At 37.5% G+C, this 19317-nt stretch overlaps 1 protein-coding gene across 7 annotated transcripts in view; it reads left to right on the forward strand.

The window, feature by feature from the left end:
- The window catches only part of NALCN (sodium leak channel, non-selective), a 242394-nt gene that overhangs the window by 119556 nt on the left and 103521 nt on the right, over positions 1-19317 (forward strand). For 6 of the 7 annotated variants that reach the window (XM_064504258.1, XM_064504278.1, XM_064504272.1 and 3 more), the window contains 3 exons: positions 5734-5865; positions 12403-12570; positions 17937-18128. In XM_064504258.1, the coding sequence (XP_064360328.1) occupies positions 5734-5865; positions 12403-12570; positions 17937-18128 (492 nt within the window). The remainder of the gene's footprint in view (positions 1-5733; positions 5866-12402; positions 12571-17936; positions 18129-19317) is intronic. The other variant, XM_064504285.1, reaches the window with a different exon arrangement.

Consider the following 19317-nt stretch of genomic DNA (forward strand, 5'->3'; position numbering starts at 1 on the left):
AATAGGCTAGGAGTCATATTGCCCTTGATGCTGCTGCATTGGCATGATATAGGCAACAGTTCCGTGAGCAAAAGATGCTGGAGTAACACAGATGTAACTTTTCTGGTTGTGATAACTATTTAAAAATAATACCCAATTCTTTTTTACCCATTAAATAGCAACTTTAACAAATCAAAATCTGTTCTAAGTACCTGAGAGGATGGTGTTCCAGCAAGCACAGGTAGACATGTACAAATAATCTTCCAGTCATTACAGTGATATGTGCAAAATTAACCGCAAATAAGCAGGTCACCCATACAAAGTTTTTTGACAACCTGTCTGGAAGCTTTGCTGGAATCCTTTAGCAGCATCTAGCTGTATTTAGTACCTTAGGCAAATAGCAAAAGCTAGTGAAGATGAAAAGGGGTTAAGTAGCTTGCCTGAGCTTGCCTATTGAAACATGGAATGGGGGGGGGGGTCTTGTTTTATGAAGTGTTAATATATATAAAATATATATATATATAATATATATAAAATATAACTAGGCATAGATACAACTTTCCTATAGTTTCCATGGTGATCGATACACAGTTCAGGAGTATCAAAGTTAGGAAAAAGCTGCTTACCTGTACAGTGAAATCTGAAAGTGTTTTAGTTAAATGACACTTACCTTGTTCATAAATTGGTTTGGTACTTTTGAGAGCTACCCAGCCATTATGACAACCATATGCTCAGTAAATGACCAAAATCAGCAGAATTTTTCTGTGTATCAAATTGTTACTATGTCCTGCTCAGTACTAACCAACTTGAGGGTTTTGTTGGTAATTTTTTACTTTTCATGCCAAGCTGTTCTCAGCTTTTCTTCTTAGACCATCACCAAATATGTTAATTATTGTCAAATGCAGGCTGGGTTTCTGCAGATCTGAACTAAAACCACTGAGCTCTTTTAAAGACACCTCATTCTAGATATCAGATGATAATATTGAACATTACCAACATGGCCAGTACTGAGCCAGTGATATCAGGGTAACACGGTTTATACGTCCTTTTCTTACTAAGTCAGTCAGGTCCTCGTAGTTTGCAACACCTTCCTACTTGCTTAGTAAGCAAGATCTATTACAGACTTTAAACAACAATCCTATGTAAAGGACTGTAGTACAAGAAATGACCTGATGAAAGGGTCAAGACCTAAAAGGGAGTTTAGCATTAGGAAAACATAATTCCATCTTCAGTTATTGTAGTTGTCATAGTGACTGCATTTTGCCTGGAGCCCCACTTTCCTGACCCAGTGTCTGTGAGGCTCCAGCTGTGCAAAGAGGCAGCTGCTGTGGGTTTTCTCCATGGCAGTGAGCTGGCAAAGTCCAGTTCATGTCACTTATCCTCCCTGTAGGAAGGTAAGGTAAAAGGAGTACAGTATTAGAACAACACACTCCACTCTGATACTCCTGGAATGACAAAAGACTGCTTTAGGTCCATGCATGATAATATGTTAGACTAAGTGATCCAGATGGTTTCTTTCAGTCAGATATTCCAGTGTCATTGCTTTGGTGGGCTTTTGGGTGGATCTGGGATGTTAGGTATCATTTTTCACTTAGAATTCCCCAGCTGTAATAAACATATCCCTAATGTTAAATAAAAGAGTAGAATTTTAGAAGACTTTTCCACTTCCGTGAAATTCCAGTCTAAGCACAAAGCAGATGCTCAGCTCCCTTGTATGTTTCCAAAAACTGAAAGAATTTGTATTGCTAAAAGTATGTCATGCATTGTTTTTTAGGGCCATTGAATAGTTAATGCACTGTTCGGTCCACATTGTTTGCAGTGTCCTGGACACTGAGAATCATCATCCTGCATGAAGCCAGATACCAACATCAGAAGTGACTCATAGTAAATGTAAGAAATTCTTCATTGTTGTAGATGATTGATGGCAGCAACAGGGCATTTGACTTGAGGCTGCTTCAGCACAGCAAATCTTAAGTCCAATTTAATATTAGACACAGTTTTCCCATCATGCAACTGGCTGACAGCAACATCAGAACATTTCTTTCATCATATTCCTACACAGTTTAAGAAACACACATCCAAGGGCTGAAAAAGGTCAGTAAATTAAACAAGAACAAAAACTGGCATGATGTCTCTTCTTTCAAGTTTGCACAGAGATTTTCCTTGGCTGTGTGCTCTGAAAAGGTCTGTGATCCAAATGACACACTGCTGATCTGATGATCCAAAATGATTTTTAAGGCTCGGATAAGTGCTGTTGGCTAAATTCAGCTTTCTCTTATACCTTATTTCAAATGTCTTACAGAAATGTTTAAAGAGAGAGAGCTCTCATGGTCAAACAGTATGGTAGAGGTGCAAAAAGGGGGCGTTGTAGGTTACATACTGTTGAGCCATTTGAAGGGTACAAATCCAAATTAAAGTTCTGTGGTGCAGAAAGAACAAAATAAGACAGAAAAGTACTGGGCACAGTAGGCGTGTGGGCCAGAACAGGGTGATTGATCTCCTAAGGATAGTGCAGTCTGGCTTCAAGAGGCCGACAGGAAAGCTGCTTATCATGCATAGCATTCATGACAGGTGAGCAGCTAGACTGACATGCTGAAGAAAAAAATAAGAAAGTAACCTGTGCCGTGGCCCAAGGCACAATAATAAAGATGTTGTAGAGGGTCACACAGATAATCTACATCCAGTTATCCGAACCTCCAGAAAGAATATTTAGTATTTGTGTATAATGTGAGTATATGAATATTCACCCTTGACACAAAAGGGCTGTAATAAATACCAACCGACATGATTCCAATGTGGCCCCCATGAGCAGGCCAGTACTGGGATTTAAAAGTAATGAGTTTCTTTTCTGAGTCTCCTCAGCATAGCCTTTTTGCTGTGCATGTGTATTTGCTCAGATATCTCCACCTTGCTGGCCCCTTGGGCTCCCTCTGCTTCTGCCAGCAGCCAGCTGCTTTTCTGTCTCGCTCCAGCCTTCACGTTGTCCGCCCCAGCCAGTTCCTAATTTGCTGCCCCAGCCAGCTGTTCCTGCCTGTACATAGCCTGTGACTAGCTTGTATCCTGTCTGAACCCCTTTCTTTATTAGCTTGAATTCTGTTACAAGCATAACTAACCTAAACATAGCGTTGCCTTTGACTAGCTAAATCATCTCCTTTCAGTTTAGTCGAGGTGGGAAGGTGGCCTCTGAGTAACTGAAGAGCAGCTTCACTGAATTTTACTGGCCTTTTTATAGTGCCGTTAGAGTATTATCTATATTATCATAGTTTATTTTCCAGCATAACGTATACCAGTGGAAAAGCCTTTTTATGAGTGTCCCAAGATATGGACTGTATGACAACCTGTGCATGTATATACATATGTATCAAGGTGGATTATGTATTTTTACGCTTTCTGTATTACCATTTTGGTTCTCTGTTGTTTCTTATGAAGAGAAAGAAAAGTGCATTTTGCAGCTACACTTACTAATTTCTCTTCCCAAGTGCTTTCACAATTGAGGCAGCATAGTTTCCTACTATGAAGGAAACTTTGACACTATTAAAAATACAGTGTAAAATATGCAGAGAGACTAGCTATCTGTTTAGAACTTATGTGTGAAATAGAAATATAACAGATATGAGGCTACCTGTTGTGAATCACGCCACTTATAAAAATGCATCATTGAAGAAGCCAATAACCCTGTCTTTTGTTATTGTATTCTCATAACTTGCCTTGTTTTGAATTAGAAATAAACACAAAACCTCCTTTAGCCATTGAGTTTTAGTGATTTCACTGCACTTTAGGCATTGTTATAAGCCTAGGCTTGTTCTATAAACCTCTGACTGTGAGGCTCTCCTAAGCCTTACTCCTGGCTGAGTTGGAACGTATAACCATTTTGTGCCACTCGGATCAAAAGTGGCAAACTTGAATGAGTAGGGTTGAGTTGTCTTCTCTCTGCAGTGTTAATGGTGAATCACACAGGAAGCCCAGAGGTTAAGAGCCAAGAGGTAGTCCTATTAGCTGAGTGCTTGTAACTCTGTGCTTATTCTCCACTCTGCTTCCATATAAATTTAAACAAACTATCGTAAAACACTGGTGGAATTCAGTAGACCATGAATGCTCCCATAGGTAGGTACAAGTCTTAGCTAAAAGCCAGAACAACTGCTGGTACTTGCTGTATCCAGTATGTACCTGATTGTCTTCTAATTTGATCACAAAAAGCACTACGGGCTGAGAGCATAAGATCTGGGCAGGGTTAAATGTAAAATGTAAATGTGGACATTTCTTTATCAGCATAACAACTACATATCACTGAAGACTGAGACAGTATTTTATAACTGTGTGTTTGAGTCTTCTAACAGGATAATATATCTTTACAAATGTATGTAAAGATATATGTAATTAATTTTTAGATTCTTCTATAACATCTACACAGTCATGGGGCCCAGATACTGGGACACCCCAATATCTGCTGGAAAGGCAACACAGAAGAACACAAGCAATCCAGAAGATTTCTGGAATGCATTGATGACAAGGGTGACCCAGAAGTCGATGTGGGGAGGCACTCTGCTGGACAACATACTTGTACACAAAGAAGAACTGGTCAGGGATGTGAAAGTCAGCTGCAGCCTTGACTGCAGTGACCAGGAGATAGTGGAGTTCAGGACCCTGAGGAACAGGAACAAGGCCAAAAGCAGGATTTCAGGAGACTGGACTGTTCAGGGACTTGCTTGGAAGAATTCCATGGGATGAAGTCCTGGAGAGAAGAGGGGTCCAGAAGAGCTGGTTGTCTTTCAAGGATCACCTCCACCAAGTTCAAAAATGGTCCATCCCCATGGGCATTCAAGAAAAGGTTGCAGGAGCGAAGAGCTCCTGAGAAAACTCAAAAATAAAATGGAAGCATACAAGAGGTGGAAGCAGGGTCAGGCAGCCTAGGAAGAATATAGAGACACTGTCCAAGCATGCAGTAATAGGGTTAGGAAAGCCAAAGCTCAGCTGCATTTGAATTTGCAAGTGCTATGAAGGACTTCTACAGCTATAGCAGGAACTGTCTCCCTCCATTTCTCCTGTCTTCTGTGGGTTTGCGGCAGCACATAGCACGTAGAGCACAGACATGTGAAGCTCTGCTAGAAGGCTCTCAGCATTTCATGTGCTCCCCAATCAGCAATTATGGGTGGGATTGATCTCACCTAAATTTAAACACACATCATGTAGGTGTCTACATCCAACCCAGTCAGTGCGGAGAAAAAAACTTTGAAGGCACAGTTCATTGGGCCAGATGTAGATATCTACTATAGAATAATGTGATTTACACAGTAAGATGATAGTTTGACATCAGATGAATCCCATATTATTTGTCTTCTCTGAAGCAAAGGCAGTGGTCAAGATAGAATTGATTTTACTTGTACCTGAACAAGATGTCAATAAGATCTGTATTAAGATCATAATGAAGGAATATTAACCAAGGGGAAATGAGTAGTTAGAAATACAATTTAGGCTTTAAAAGCATACTAAAGCAATGGTAATCACATTAAATGATAAACCTTCTGTAAAAATTTGATTGGCACATGTAAAACTGAAAAAAAAATCTTGCATATATAAACCAGTTGAAGTACTATCTTAGAATATATTTTAAAAAGTAATAACTTAGAATCACCTAAAGAAGCTTTATAAAAACATATTATTATAGCTAACTGTATGTTTTGACAATGTTATAGAACTTTTTCATACATGTGGTTTGACTCATTGTGATTATAAAATTGTCTTTTTTTTCTGCAGAAAATGATGAGATCATCTGTGTTTCATATGTTCATACTAAGTATGGTGGCTGTAGATGTGATTGTTGCTGCTAGTAATTACTACAAAGGAGAAAATTTCAAGAGACAATATGATGAATTTTACCTAGCTGAGGTGAGTATGTTGAAATCACTATGCAGATATTTTTCAAGATAAGCAAAAATAGAGAATGTGAATGTCAAGCACATTTTAGTATGTAATTTTTTTATCCCCTTAAGCATTCCAAGAATTCTTTGCTAACTAGTTCAAGTTCTTCTGTCTGGCAATGTCTGACAGCCCTATTTTACAACCTTTTGAAAGGTAATTTCCTCAAACAAAATGTCAGTGGTAATGAGCTGAGGCTTAAGTATATCATCTGCAGGCAATGCATGGCTGTTAAGTTGCTTTCTTTCTCTAGGAGTGTAACACTGAAGAAAAAAATAGCTTTAAAAAATGACAAAAATTCTGTCTTTAAAAAATATAGTGCCTCTTTCTAAAATCATTTTTATTCGGTTATGCATTTAAGCTTATACTTAGCTATAAGCAGGTCCCTAAGCATAGCTAAAATAGTGTTCCAAATGGCTTCAGTAACCTCCAGAGCACACTGCAAAAGACATTTATTCAGTCATGAATCTGGAGAAAGAGGAGGCTGTGCTCCTGAATCACTGAAGTGGAGGAGAAAAGTTTATTTATATGTGACATTTGGGCAGAGAGCCTGCCTGAGTGATTAGTTGTTCGAGGATTTTACTGTAGTGCATGTGCTACAGTGCCTAGAGCCTTGCATACCTGTCCTTTCTGTATTATTTAATCCAGTTTTGAACAATTACTTGAGTTGTTGGTACTAATACATAGGTATAATTTCAAACAGATATTTATTTTTTCCTGAGTCAAGACTGAAGTCAGTACTATAGGTTTCCTTATTAAAAATACTGATCTCAGCAAGTGCTGTGAATTGTCACCTCATCCAAGAATCAAGACACTATTGTTGTAGGTCACCGAGTTCAGTCCTTTCATCCATAATTATACAATGCTTTATAAATCTTCCTCTTGTGATAACTTCAGCTGATATGTGGGTTTTTTATTTATGTTAGCTCTAGAATTTGTGTCTGATCTCTTGAAATCTTGTGAAACAGAGATTTCACCAGTTGTGAAACAGAGATTTCACCAGTTCTGGGGCAAAAATGAGAGCAAGGAAAAGTTAAAGGTACCACCAGAGTCCCTACCCTGGAGCAAGTACAAATTGTAGATACATCAGTGCTGCATCATTCTCTGTTGTCTCTTGTGCATTGGGGATGGCTGAAGATTGTATGAACACTGAGTAAATGTCCCAGCAGCTGAAACACAAGCTCTCTCCACTGATGAATAATGCCTATATGCCCTTCCTTGTTAGTAGGGCACATGTGAATTACAGTAAAAGTGAAAGTTTATACAGACAAAAATATCCATTCTGACTTCATGTTCCCCTCCTTTCTTTTGACTGGTAGCAGAGGTTAGTGACTGAAAAGCACCCTAAAATGTCAGGATGGATCACCAAGACCAGTATGAAAGCTGGTTATTCAGCATTGTTCGTTGGTGAATTGTGCATTTGCTTCCTCACTGAACCTGAGGATCCTGACTTGGAGTCTAACACTCACAGACTTATTTCTTCTCTTAGAAGAGTAACTGACTTCTCAGTATTTCTATAAGGTAAACCTTCCTGTGTTTCTGGGCCTTTGAGTTCTAGGAAGGTTATATTCTAGGTTCAAATACCTTTAAAATCATTGATAAAGTCAGGGTGTTTGAACGCCTTAGCAAAGTCAATTCAGTTATAAAGACAGACCATTTGCCAATATGCACTTTCAAATGTATTCAGTAAATATTTAATGTTTAGTATAATATGTTCCAATAATACTTAATGGATTTAATGGATTTTCCTATTATCAAATATGCAAAGCGTTTTTGAAGGGAGGGATCAATGTGATAGAGTGTAAATATACATATTGTTTTAAGAACTCCAGAAAACTTTGTCACTGTTAAACTGAGTAAACTTCTTTATACAGTCAGCCTTTTCCCATGGCATAGCAATATATTCCATACTATTGATCGGCAAATGTTAGGAATTCATCCCATCTAGCTTAGCTATGCTGGTTAGACCCAGAATCCAAAATTTTAGTCAGAAAAGTAGCTGAATGGTGATTTCATGTTTTCAAATTAAAAGTAAAACTAAGCAACCCCCCCAAAATGCTTTAAAAGTACTTTGTTCCATACATTAAACAAGGTTTTTAACAAAAATATTACCAAAATTTAACATGTTGACATTAGCCCAAATTTTAGACAGTTGTCCAAGAAAGAGTAATTGTAAAATATATGATCTTTACTTTATCTCAAGTTCTGAGCACATTCTAAAAACAATATGAATGTGAAAGAGGATGATCCTGGGAATAAGACACTGGAATAAAACCAACAAATTCTGGATTCTCTTCCCATATCTTCTGCAGGTTTTGGGATATATGTAGTCTTCATATTTTCTCTTCATAGACGTGGGGATAGTGAAACTTATTTTAATCTCCTAGGCCAGGATCAAATAATTAAAGCAGGATTGAAGCCTAAGACCATAAACTTTTCATGGTAGGCATGAAAACAACAAAATGGAGCCTGGGTTTTGTAACAAAATAACATTTATTCTATTTATATTCCAAATAGGAATGTAATGAAAACACTGCCTGTGCTATTTCTGATGCAGCACTGAATATATAGTATAATTATGCCTTTATTAATCAGTGCTAGAAATATTCTCTTCAACATCTAGTTGAAGTTTAGATGTTTTTTCCAACAGAAATGCTTGCCAGGGTTTTAATAATTCAAGATGAGTACAACATGCAGATTAGCGTATTATATTTCTCTCCTATGAGCAATGTCTGGATTTCTTTAAAGACAGGTTTTCCTCTCTCTGTACAGTTTACAATACTTATTTGTTGGGGAGGAGTCAGAAAACTCCTTTCTTTGCAGTCCAAGTGTTTACATTTCTAAGTGTATAAGCTACATAAATCTAAAATAGAGAAGGTAGTCTGTTTATTTGTAAGGCAAAGAGTTTTGAAGTCCCCCAGATCTTATACCTCTGATGCTTTTACTATAGAAACTGTAAAAATCAAACAAGAACAAGCCCCAAGACTCTTATGGCAGAAGGTATAAAATGCAGCATCAAAAGAGCAGAAGAGTCAAAAAAAAAATCCTGGGAGAGATGGAAAATTGATAAGCCAGTTTCATTTCCCACTCAGTTATTGTGAAACTTGTTCTTTGCAGCACAGGGCATACAAAGATACTGCTTTTAAGAGCCTCGAAGAGGCTGAATATTCACACGATGCAGACTGTTCCACAGCAGTTGGCTTGTTTCCTTGGTGAGGGAGACTGGTTGGAGCAGGCTGCACTGCGATTGCTCTGTATTTTCCATTAGACCAGGCTGCAGAAAGCTTTCACTTCGGAGGGAACTTACTTGAGCAGACAACAGCAGTGAGGATTCTCTGTGTTTAAGGAAATGGCCAGACAAATTAAAGCAAACACATATTGCTCCCTGAACCTTTGTCCAGAAGTCATCTTGGAAGCAGCCAGCTTTAGGAGCGGACATGGCCTGATGTAATAGCTCATAGGGTCCATTCCAGCAACCCATGAGTTATAGTGGCCTAGAATTGTAGAAATGTGTCCATTTGAATTTAGTAGACAAACCTAACTGAAATTATTCAGATACCCAGTAGCAAAAAAAAAAATCCCGCTTTCTGTGTTGGAAAGAGAGGACAGACTCAGGAGGGTAAGAGTCAAAGGTTAAACAAAAAGAGAAAAGTTAGAAATGAATTCTAAACCCAGATCCTGCTGGCTGCATAATTTAGTATAGCCAGTAGTAATAAGAGGATCTGACAAGCATTTGAACTGGTATACATCAACCTTGCAGACTAGGCAAAAACAGTCTTGTAACAAGGAGTCAACCACCAAATACAGCATCTGAGGCCCTGGAAAGAGTAGAGATCCAAATCCATTTTGGTGGTTATTGCTGAGGATGTTGATTTTACCTGCTCAGAACTTAGATAGAATAGTGATGGATGCTTGTTTTTATGTGATTGTCATATTGCCTTCCATTAAAAGAGGTTGCAGAGTGGAAGTCATGCGAGATTTGTCTAAGTATTGTTTTAGAGGGCTGAAAACAGAATTCAAAACTGGTGCTCCTATATTCTTCCATATAGGTTCCTTTTGCAGTATGTCTGTCTCTTTGTATTGATGCTGCCTTTGTGAAGCCTTTTTCCTCTCCTTGCTAAAGGAAAGAGTGAGTGCAGTGTCAAGTCTGGTAGTAAGGGAAATTCTAGACATCTGTGCCCTTGATCCCACTGATCCTGCTTGGAAGAATTCTCTTCTAAGGTTTCCCAATAGCTTGATAACCTTTCAAGTAAGCCACAGTTACACAGAAGAATAACTGGATCTGTCATTGTTGGATGTTGTCTGAAACCGAGCTCTGTCTCTGCAAAAAATGCTAAAGGGATATTGGCAAAAGTTAATGTTGCTAAAGTCAGCATTAGTACCATGCAACTTCCAGGTGACTGAACAGTAGCCAGCAGGGAAGCAATCCATTCCTGGTATCTCCTCTTTCACCTCTCTTGTCTCCTAACCTCATTTCCTTATACAGGGTGAGAACAAACAGATGTTTTGCCAAAGGAAAATTGGCAATCTGGTGGAGGACAGCTGCCCAAGTATTATACCTGTGCAGATATGCTATTGCTTTTTTACATAAGTTTGCCTTCTCCCTGTCTCTGCAGCAATGGAAGGAGTGATAATCAGCATAAAAATCTGTAAAAATTGTATTGCATTTCACACCTAACAAAAAGTTCTAGTCAGATATTCTGAATCTTCTTCCCTAATTAATTGCAAGGAAGGAAAAAAATACAAGCTCTGTCAGCAGGAAGACAGGTGTATAAATGTAATCAGATGTTATGCAAACCATTTGATACATTTTTAAGTGTTAGTGGTTTGAATTCCTTTGACAAGCATGTAAAATGCAAATGATCCTGCCCACACATTTTTAGAATAAATTAAAATACACTTAACATCGTATTTGTTAATCTGGTGCCTAATGGGAAGCCAATGTACTCTGAAGTGTGTGTGTATATTTAAATAGCATTGTTATTCCACCTGCTCTGAAATTGAATTCCAGCTGCTTCCTACCCCCATTCCATTTTTCCTAGTTCACCCTCAAAATCTTTTAGAACTTAATTAGATGTGTTTTCTTCCAAAAATGAGCTTTCATTTTAAAATTTGAGATAAAACATTTTGCTTGTGTTTCAGATGGAGGTTTTCATGTAACAGTAGTTTCTTCAAGTTTGGCTCACTGTTCTCATTGATCTCTTTAAACTATAAAAACAAGGGCTGAAAAACTGGCCAAATATGTCTGAGAATATAAGCATGAGAGAATTCATACACCATGTACATGGGTGTGTGCATGTATGATATCACAGAAATATTTCTTAGTATTTCTTTCCTAATTTAAACAATTTTCAAGTGCAGTGAAGCATTTTGCCTTGATTTAGTCATTTAGAAGATGTTTGAAGTCTGATTATTGTTTTGCATGCCTTCGGGAAGCAATATGAGTGTATCTGGTAGCACTGCTCGTAAACAGCCATGTGGACCAGAGGAATGAGCATAGGACAAGAACACAGGACATGAACACTTCAGTGTTTAATTTCCATCTCCACTCTTGCTTCTGACAGTCCTCTACACACAAAATATGTATAATACTACTTAGCTGTCTCACGAAACCCCTCTTTGATTTTGATAAATATAATTATATTTTTGATGGGCTGTAGAGTTTAAATCTTAAATAACTTAAGTACTTAGGCAAAATCTCAGAGATTGCCAGTGTCAGAGTCAGGATTAAAATCTTAGTCTCTGGCTTTGTTATCTCCTGCCAAATCCAGTAGACTTTACAGCCCACAGTTAATTAATTTCTCCATCTTTCAGCTTTGCATTCTGTAAAAATAAGGGTAATAATACTTTACCTTAGGGGAAATTTGAGCTGTGCTTTGTTAAAATTTGCACAGTGCTTTAAAAGTCTTAATTGTGTATAAATATCATTTATTATGTTTCTTGAAAACTTAGAGTGTCACACTGTTCAATTACTAGTATGACTAGGACCATCTATCAACCATTTGAAAACAGAAACTGGATTAAGAACTCGTCTGGTTTTCTGGCGCATTAGACCAAATTAGTTAAAGGTATAGTAAATATGTGGTTTGTCGTAGTTGATTTTCATAATAGTATCATAAGTTGTTTTTACAATAATAAATAATTCTAATGATTATATATAAATGTCTGTATTTACAGAAAGCTTTCAAGACATTAGACTATCACTTCTTTAAAATGTTCTGTAAACTTACAAATTCATTTCACTTCTATAGTTGTTTTCATAGTTTGCCAAAGAACAAATAAATGCCATGTAATCACAAAAATCAGGAAAAATAAAAAATTACCTGTTTTCTCTTACACAAATCCATTATTCATTGTTTGTTCTACTTATAGGATCAGTGTTTTTGCTAAGTATTATGGAGATCTTTATTTTTGCCATACAAAACCTTGATAAACATCATGACATAGAAACTTGCAATTTAACTTAGTGATCTGAACCCATCTTTCTTCTTTTGTATATTCTTCTAGGTTGCTTTTACAGTTCTGTTTGATTTAGAAGCTCTCCTGAAGATCTGGTGTTTGGGTTTCACAGGATACATTAGCTCATCTCTTCACAAGTTTGAGTTGCTGCTTGTAATTGGAACTACTCTTCATATTTATCCAGACCTCTATCACTCTCAGTTTACCTATTTTCAGGTATGATTAGCTTATTTTTACATTTTACCCTAAATACTCCAAATAGCCACTAAAAGCATTACTGTTGTACATATTTCACTCTGTTTTACTTCCATTCTCAGCTACTGATATCCTCACTCTAGTGACTCATTTTGAGAATGCTTTTAAAACTATAGCAAATCCAATAAGTCTATTCTTAAATACTTTCTTGGGTGGATTTACAGAAATGGTATTCTTTTTAATTACACTTAGAAGTCCCCTGCTCTTCTGTTTTTGGTAATTCCCATTTCTGTCTGAGGCTACACTGTTCAGTAGGTTGTAGACTAGTTTATTCATGGGCCTTCATTCAGCCTTGCCTTGCATTTAGCTGTTACAGTCTCACCTTCCATGGGGTCCACCACTGCTTTCTGAGTTTCTGCCCAAAGGCCTCAGTGCACTTGCTATTGCCCCGAATATCTTAATCTCTATGGCAGTTACATCCCTAACTAAGGAGAGTCTCCAGTCCAGTTATTGTGGATCTTCTGAAATGATTTCTCGAAAGCCATCTTAGAGTTTGTTTTTATAGTGCTCCAAGTGTTCCTAATCAAGAGGAAAAGTGTGTTTATTGAGGGTCTTCCTAAGTTTTCTCTTTGGAGAAGAGCAGGGGGAGAGATAAAGAGACACTGATTCATTTTGATTTCTAATTTTTCCTCTATCAGCCGGTCCAACCAGTTCCCTGTTCTTCCTCCATGAAATCTTGGGGTTGCTCCAGCTGTGGGAGAAAGCACTGAGATTCATTACAATGTGCTGTATTCTGTAGTGCTAAAAAAAGGCATAAAGTGTTGTCTGTCTTCAAAAAGTCATGTCAAGGATTCATATCCATCTATTATTTAGCAACGGATTGAAGTGGTGAAGAATTAATAATAAGTAAGGAGAAATAATAAATGGCCCGACACAATCCTATAGATAAATATGATTAGCTATAATGGCACATATTATAATCAAGCAAGAAAGGGGTGAAATACGATGGCCTTTTCAAACTCCTACAAATCATATCCTGTATTCTCTCTACATGTTCCTACAAATCAGGTCAAGAAACCCTTCCGTACTACAAAATCTATTATGTTCTCTCACCTGGTGCCATATGGAGGCTTTTAGGTGGTTATGTCTTTGATTTTGCTGTCCAAATGTGTAAAATGTTGTTATTAAGCGTGGCATGATGTTCCTAACATCGAAGAAAGGATGCTGTATCAAAAGCATGCCATTGCACTCTTATGCCAAAAGCAAACAGGAATGCTAACTGGTTGCTCTCAATGATGACCGTTAGCAACTTAATTAACAAATGGGTAGAATATTTATCAGGGCAGATTCCACTAATATCTGGTGATTTTTTTGCAAGAAGTTTAAGTATAAATTATGAACACATTAGACTAAATAAGTAAGATCATCACTAACTCACAGGATTGAAAGTGTAATTAAGATGTAGCCAGATGCTGATAAAAAAGTGTATATTTTTAATGTATTTAATTAGGTTTCCCAGTTTAAAAAAAAAAAAAAAGCACTTGCTGTTCTGACAGAAAATGTCAGGATGTGTTTTTTTCACAGTATATGTCTATAACAGATATATATTTTGCAAACAGAAGCACCTGCCCCACTGAAAGATTTGGGTTGCATTTTTCAATCCGAATTCCCTGAGAGGCAAATGACAGTAAGGCTGGAAAATCCTTCACCTTTAATGTCAGTGTGTAAGGGAGGCACACACCATGTTCCCCAGCAATTAAGCTTCTGGGCAAGCTAGATAACACATTTTCAAATCAACCAAGGTCAAAAAGTCTTGCTCACATGGGTACACCTGGAGGTTAGGCAGATCTCCAGATATTAGATAGATATTAATGATGACAGGTTAAATGTGTTCCTTGTCAGCCAACAAAACCAGTTACTGAAAACAGAAGTCCTATTTGACACATTCCAGGATAGTAAGTAGAAGTATTTTTTGCTTCTCTAGTCTTCCTATGTATATATTTCAGTCTGCATTATTTATTAGTCTTAATCACTACTTTTGCCAACACATGATTCACTCTTCACTGCATTGGCTACTGTCCACCCTCCCACCTATCTTCCTTGCATTCACTGTTCATTCATTCAAAACAATTTGCAGAGCGCTCTGTAAAAGAAAACATCTATAAACTACAGCAAAGCACCATTCCATGGCTGTAATCTGTAGGCCCCAAAATCAGTGGAGAAATAACAGAATTTGCATATTTTAGCAGAGGCCTGTAATAAACTTACAGGAAGAAAGTTCAATAGAATTTGACATTTGGTGGTTTAAAGAGACAATATAGTACTGTTGAGTCATTTTATGAATAAATATCATCACCCTAAGAGATGCAGCCATTATCTGTAACAAAGCTGTGGTTTCTCTTTTGCAATTTTCATTTTGATTTGGTTTGCAAAATATTTTTATATTTAATCCAAATAGTGCACTTTCTACATCTAATAAATTTAGTAAAATTTGCAATCCAATTACATGGAATGCATAAATGTTCATTACAGTGTACTTTTGCTAGATTTAATTTGTCTCCTGATGAAAACTGATGAAACAGCAAATAGTATCAATAAGATTAGTGTGTTGCTTAAAGGTCAGTTAAAGCTTCCAAAAGGAAAGGGAAAAAGTAATGTGGGCAATATAGTTTATCTAAAACGTGACTCAGAAGACCAACTAGCATGAAATCTTCACCCCACTGGAGTCAGTGTTGACACTAGTATTGACGGGAACAGAGCTAGCAGTCACACTACAGCTGGATCTTGTATGTAAGAAGGCACCATGTTTGCACATTCATTTTTCGTAGCACCTGAAAGTTTCACTAATCTCACAGTCTGTCACTCTCTTGGTAACCAGTGTCACATACATAGATTATATGTAATGTGATCACAGTGCCTTCAATGAGTGTGAAAGAAAAGACTTCAGCTCATCTTTTTCTAATGATCTGGAAGTTAAGCTGTCTAGTTGTAACCCCTCTGTCTAGGTCCTTTTTATAACCTGTGAACACAGATAGGCACTTCCAAAGCGTGACTCATCCCATCCCACGCTAGGGTTCAGGTATGTTTGGAATGAATTGCTCTCTGGTGTTGACTTTCTCTCTCTCCCCTTTGAAAGTAGAGCCCAGATGACTAGCTTATGCTAGGCACCTGACTGTTAGACAGATGAGATGAATTTCATGAAAAATACAAGGTATTTTGAATGCTAAGAAACTATTCTTAGCAATATAGAAGGTACAGTGAAGCCTTTCTGTGAACAACTCCTATATCATTCTGTCAACCTATTTTCTCTCCAAAAGCAGCACAGTAGTTGTACTGGACTTGTACATGAGGTCAGCTTATAACTGCGCCGTAATTCCTACCTTTCAGTTTCAATATAATCTTCATGGAAATAAAGATGTACCCTGGGCTAGAGAATCCTTTTCTTTGTAAGAACTACAGAATCTCATTTGCCCCCTATGCTCCTGCGAGTTGCCTCCAGCAAGTGCTGTTGCTGCCACTGCCTCTGTTGGTGATGATGTTCCTGGCACTGTTTCTAGCAGCATCACTGTCAGGAATAGAAGGATCAGCAGCTTTAACAAAGGTAGACTCAGTAGTAGCAGCACCTGCAGCAGTCACAAAGGTGGGGGCACGGTCAGCAAATGGGTCAGGATACTAGGTAAGACCTCAACAGAGTTCGACACACTCTCACAATTCTGCTGCCACTGTAAATACTGAGAGGTGTAAAATATATCGCTGGCACATGGATGCTATTTCCAATTGAGAAATGTAACCCAATTTTTCCCTTTCTGTCTATAGGATGAAATAGCAACATACATTTCATTATCTAACTTGCTAGGTTATACTGTACATAATGCCAAGCAATTTGTGCTGATTTCCCTTTGGGTCACTGAATTGGAAGGATGACCTGTGGAAGAAGAGTTGGCAGTTCTTTATGCAAATATGTAAACTGATGTTACAGATAACATAGAATCATAGAAAAATTTAGGTTGTAAGTGGCCTTTTAAAGTTATCTAGTCCAGGCTCCTGCTTAAAGCCAAGCTTTCTTCAAAGACTGCTCAGGACTCTGCCCAGTTGAAATAGGTAAGAATTTTTCACAGTCATGATGATCAACCTTTGGAGTGATTTACCTGGCACTACAGTAGATTCTCAATTGCTAAATCAGGACTGGTCTGTTTAAAAAATGCATGTTTTATCTCAAAGAGAAGCTGTGGGCTAACTGCAGAATGAAAAAGTGAGACTCTTGACAGTGACCTGTATTACTTGGGTTGGATTGACAAAATGATCATAATAGTCCTGTTACCAATTTGTTGCATCCAAGTCACGGAATAAGTTGCTTGAATTCCCAGTTTGTTGCACTCAAAATCTTGGTATGGGCAGAAGGATCACACTTTATATTCAAAGCCATACTTTTATTGTTATTAGTCAAATTAAGTCCCACATTCCAATTGAAGGGTCCAGTTATTCCAGTACAATGATACTAACACAGTTCAAATTATACACAGTCAAAATGATATACAGACTTCATCATATCTGTGCTTTGTCTGGTGTTTTGCTCACTCTTCTTCTATCCCTCTGGGTCCTAATATACAGTGATTCAGTTGTGGTGGGTATGTGGAGTCATCAGTGTCCCAAATCCATAACCAGGAAAAGTCTGATGTTGATGGTTTCTCCCTCCTCACTGGTCTGCTTGAGGTCATTGTTATATATTTGGTAACATGCTGTAAACCTTGATTTTTCTTTATTGGTCTGTAATTCTGTGTTGCATCATCCAAATTTACTTTTTATGAGGTGTTTTGTATGTCCTTGCTCCCTTTGTTACTCTAAAACCAGCTGCATTCCTATGATGACCATTGGTCATTGGTGAGTTGTTTATAGCCCTGGAGCCTCCAGGATCGTCCTGCGCCTGTGCTCTCAAGACCTCTGCTATCATCCCATGCCTGTACTCCTCACTGCTGCATTTTATTAAAGGGTCATAGATAGTTCATTCTATGCAAAATTACTGCTTGTTATTACTATCTGTTTGTACAAAATATATAAATAACAATAAGCATTACCCCACGCAATTGTAAAAAGCTAAGCGAAAAGCTAAAACAAAGCAGGTTAATAGTTACCTGGTCATCACATAATTGCTCTTGCAAGCTAATACAAATCTCCAGACAGACTAAAATAAGACAAAGCCTGACAGGTCCTAGGGGCTTGTGTTCTTAACCTAACACACAACCTGTGGCCTGTTACAAGCAATGGCAACATGATATTTACTGGGCTGCAAGGCTACAAGTCCCTTGGTCTTGAAGTCTCTGAGCCTGATGTTGCTGAGTATAATAACTGAAACAACTAGTACATCTGTATTTTCTCTTTCTTTGCAGGTTCTCAGAGTAGTTCGACTTATAAAGATTTCTCCTGCTTTGGAGGATTTTGTGTATAAGATATTTGGACCAGGAAAAAAACTTGGGAGTTTGGTAGTATTTACTGCCAGCCTTTTAATTGTAATGTCAGCAATCAGTTTACAAATGTTCTGTTTTGTGGAAGAACTGGATAGATTTACAACCTTTCCACGGGCAAGTATAAGCACCGTTGATTACTTCTTGCTTGTTATTATTTTCTCATTGTTAATATATCATACTTGTTATTATATTACCAGTCTTACTTTTGTTCTACACACCGTGAAGCAGAATCAGCTTACGCAGAGATAAAAGGCTTGTATTTTCTGGGTATGTCAGTCTTTCTGTCTGCCTTCAGTAGTGAAGTTTGGCTTAGGCTGGGATAAGTGTTCTATTTCTGTTGTTGAGGGAATACAGAGAAATTATATTTACACACACTGATGGTGATATAATAAAGCATATGGTTTAACAGTAGTCTAGCATACTACAAAAAGAGGGTTCATGTGCACAACCATGAATAATATCCTCAAAATGTATATAAAATATGCTTACACAGGATTTATATCTTCATATTATGAAAATGGTTGTTCTTGATTTGTACAGGAATGCCCATTTTGCACAGGATTATAAACCCTGTCTGCATGGACTAAGTGTTTGCCTTTTGGGCATAAATAATGGATATTTATGGACATTGTGTTTCAATCAGAACAGAACATTGAAAATCAGTGGAAATTGGAGCTAATGTATTTACTGAAGCACACTGTTCTGAATGAAAATACTGCCATTTCTTTAATAATATATTAGACTGAGTGTACATGGATTGGTTCCAGTCACAGTTTATTTGTTTCTCTCATCCCAGCTTGGTTATCCACTGTATCTGTTTTAGTGAAAGTGCATTGGTTGGAACAATTAAATAAGAATGAGTAAGACAGCCTCAGGGGTCATGCATTTAACAAACAAAATGGCTAGGCAACAATTTGTAATTATCAACCTGGATTTGATGCATGGGATGCTAGCCATCAAATCTAAGACAAAAAAATACCTACCCACAGGGAATAATGTAATGCCATGCTTTCTATTTTAGAAAAACACTCAGTGGGATCATTAACAATTCAATGCAATTCTTTTCTGAAAGCTGAAGAAAGAAAAAAAGAAGATAATATAACTCAAGTTTTTCTTACAAAATCAGGCTTTTGTCTGTAAATTGAATGATAGTACTACTGTGCTGTGGTATCCCAATATAGATCCCATGGGATCCAAAACCCATGTATAATTTATGAAACAAACTTCCAACTGCGAAAGTTTGAAGTTATCATGGAATTTGTCTTTGGAATTAGTTTGTTACTTATGCAAAATGGCAATGACA

This window comes from Dromaius novaehollandiae, chromosome 1 (genome assembly GCF_036370855.1).
Source record: "Dromaius novaehollandiae isolate bDroNov1 chromosome 1, bDroNov1.hap1, whole genome shotgun sequence".
In the NCBI taxonomy this organism is placed as follows: Eukaryota; Metazoa; Chordata; class Aves; order Casuariiformes; family Dromaiidae; genus Dromaius; species Dromaius novaehollandiae.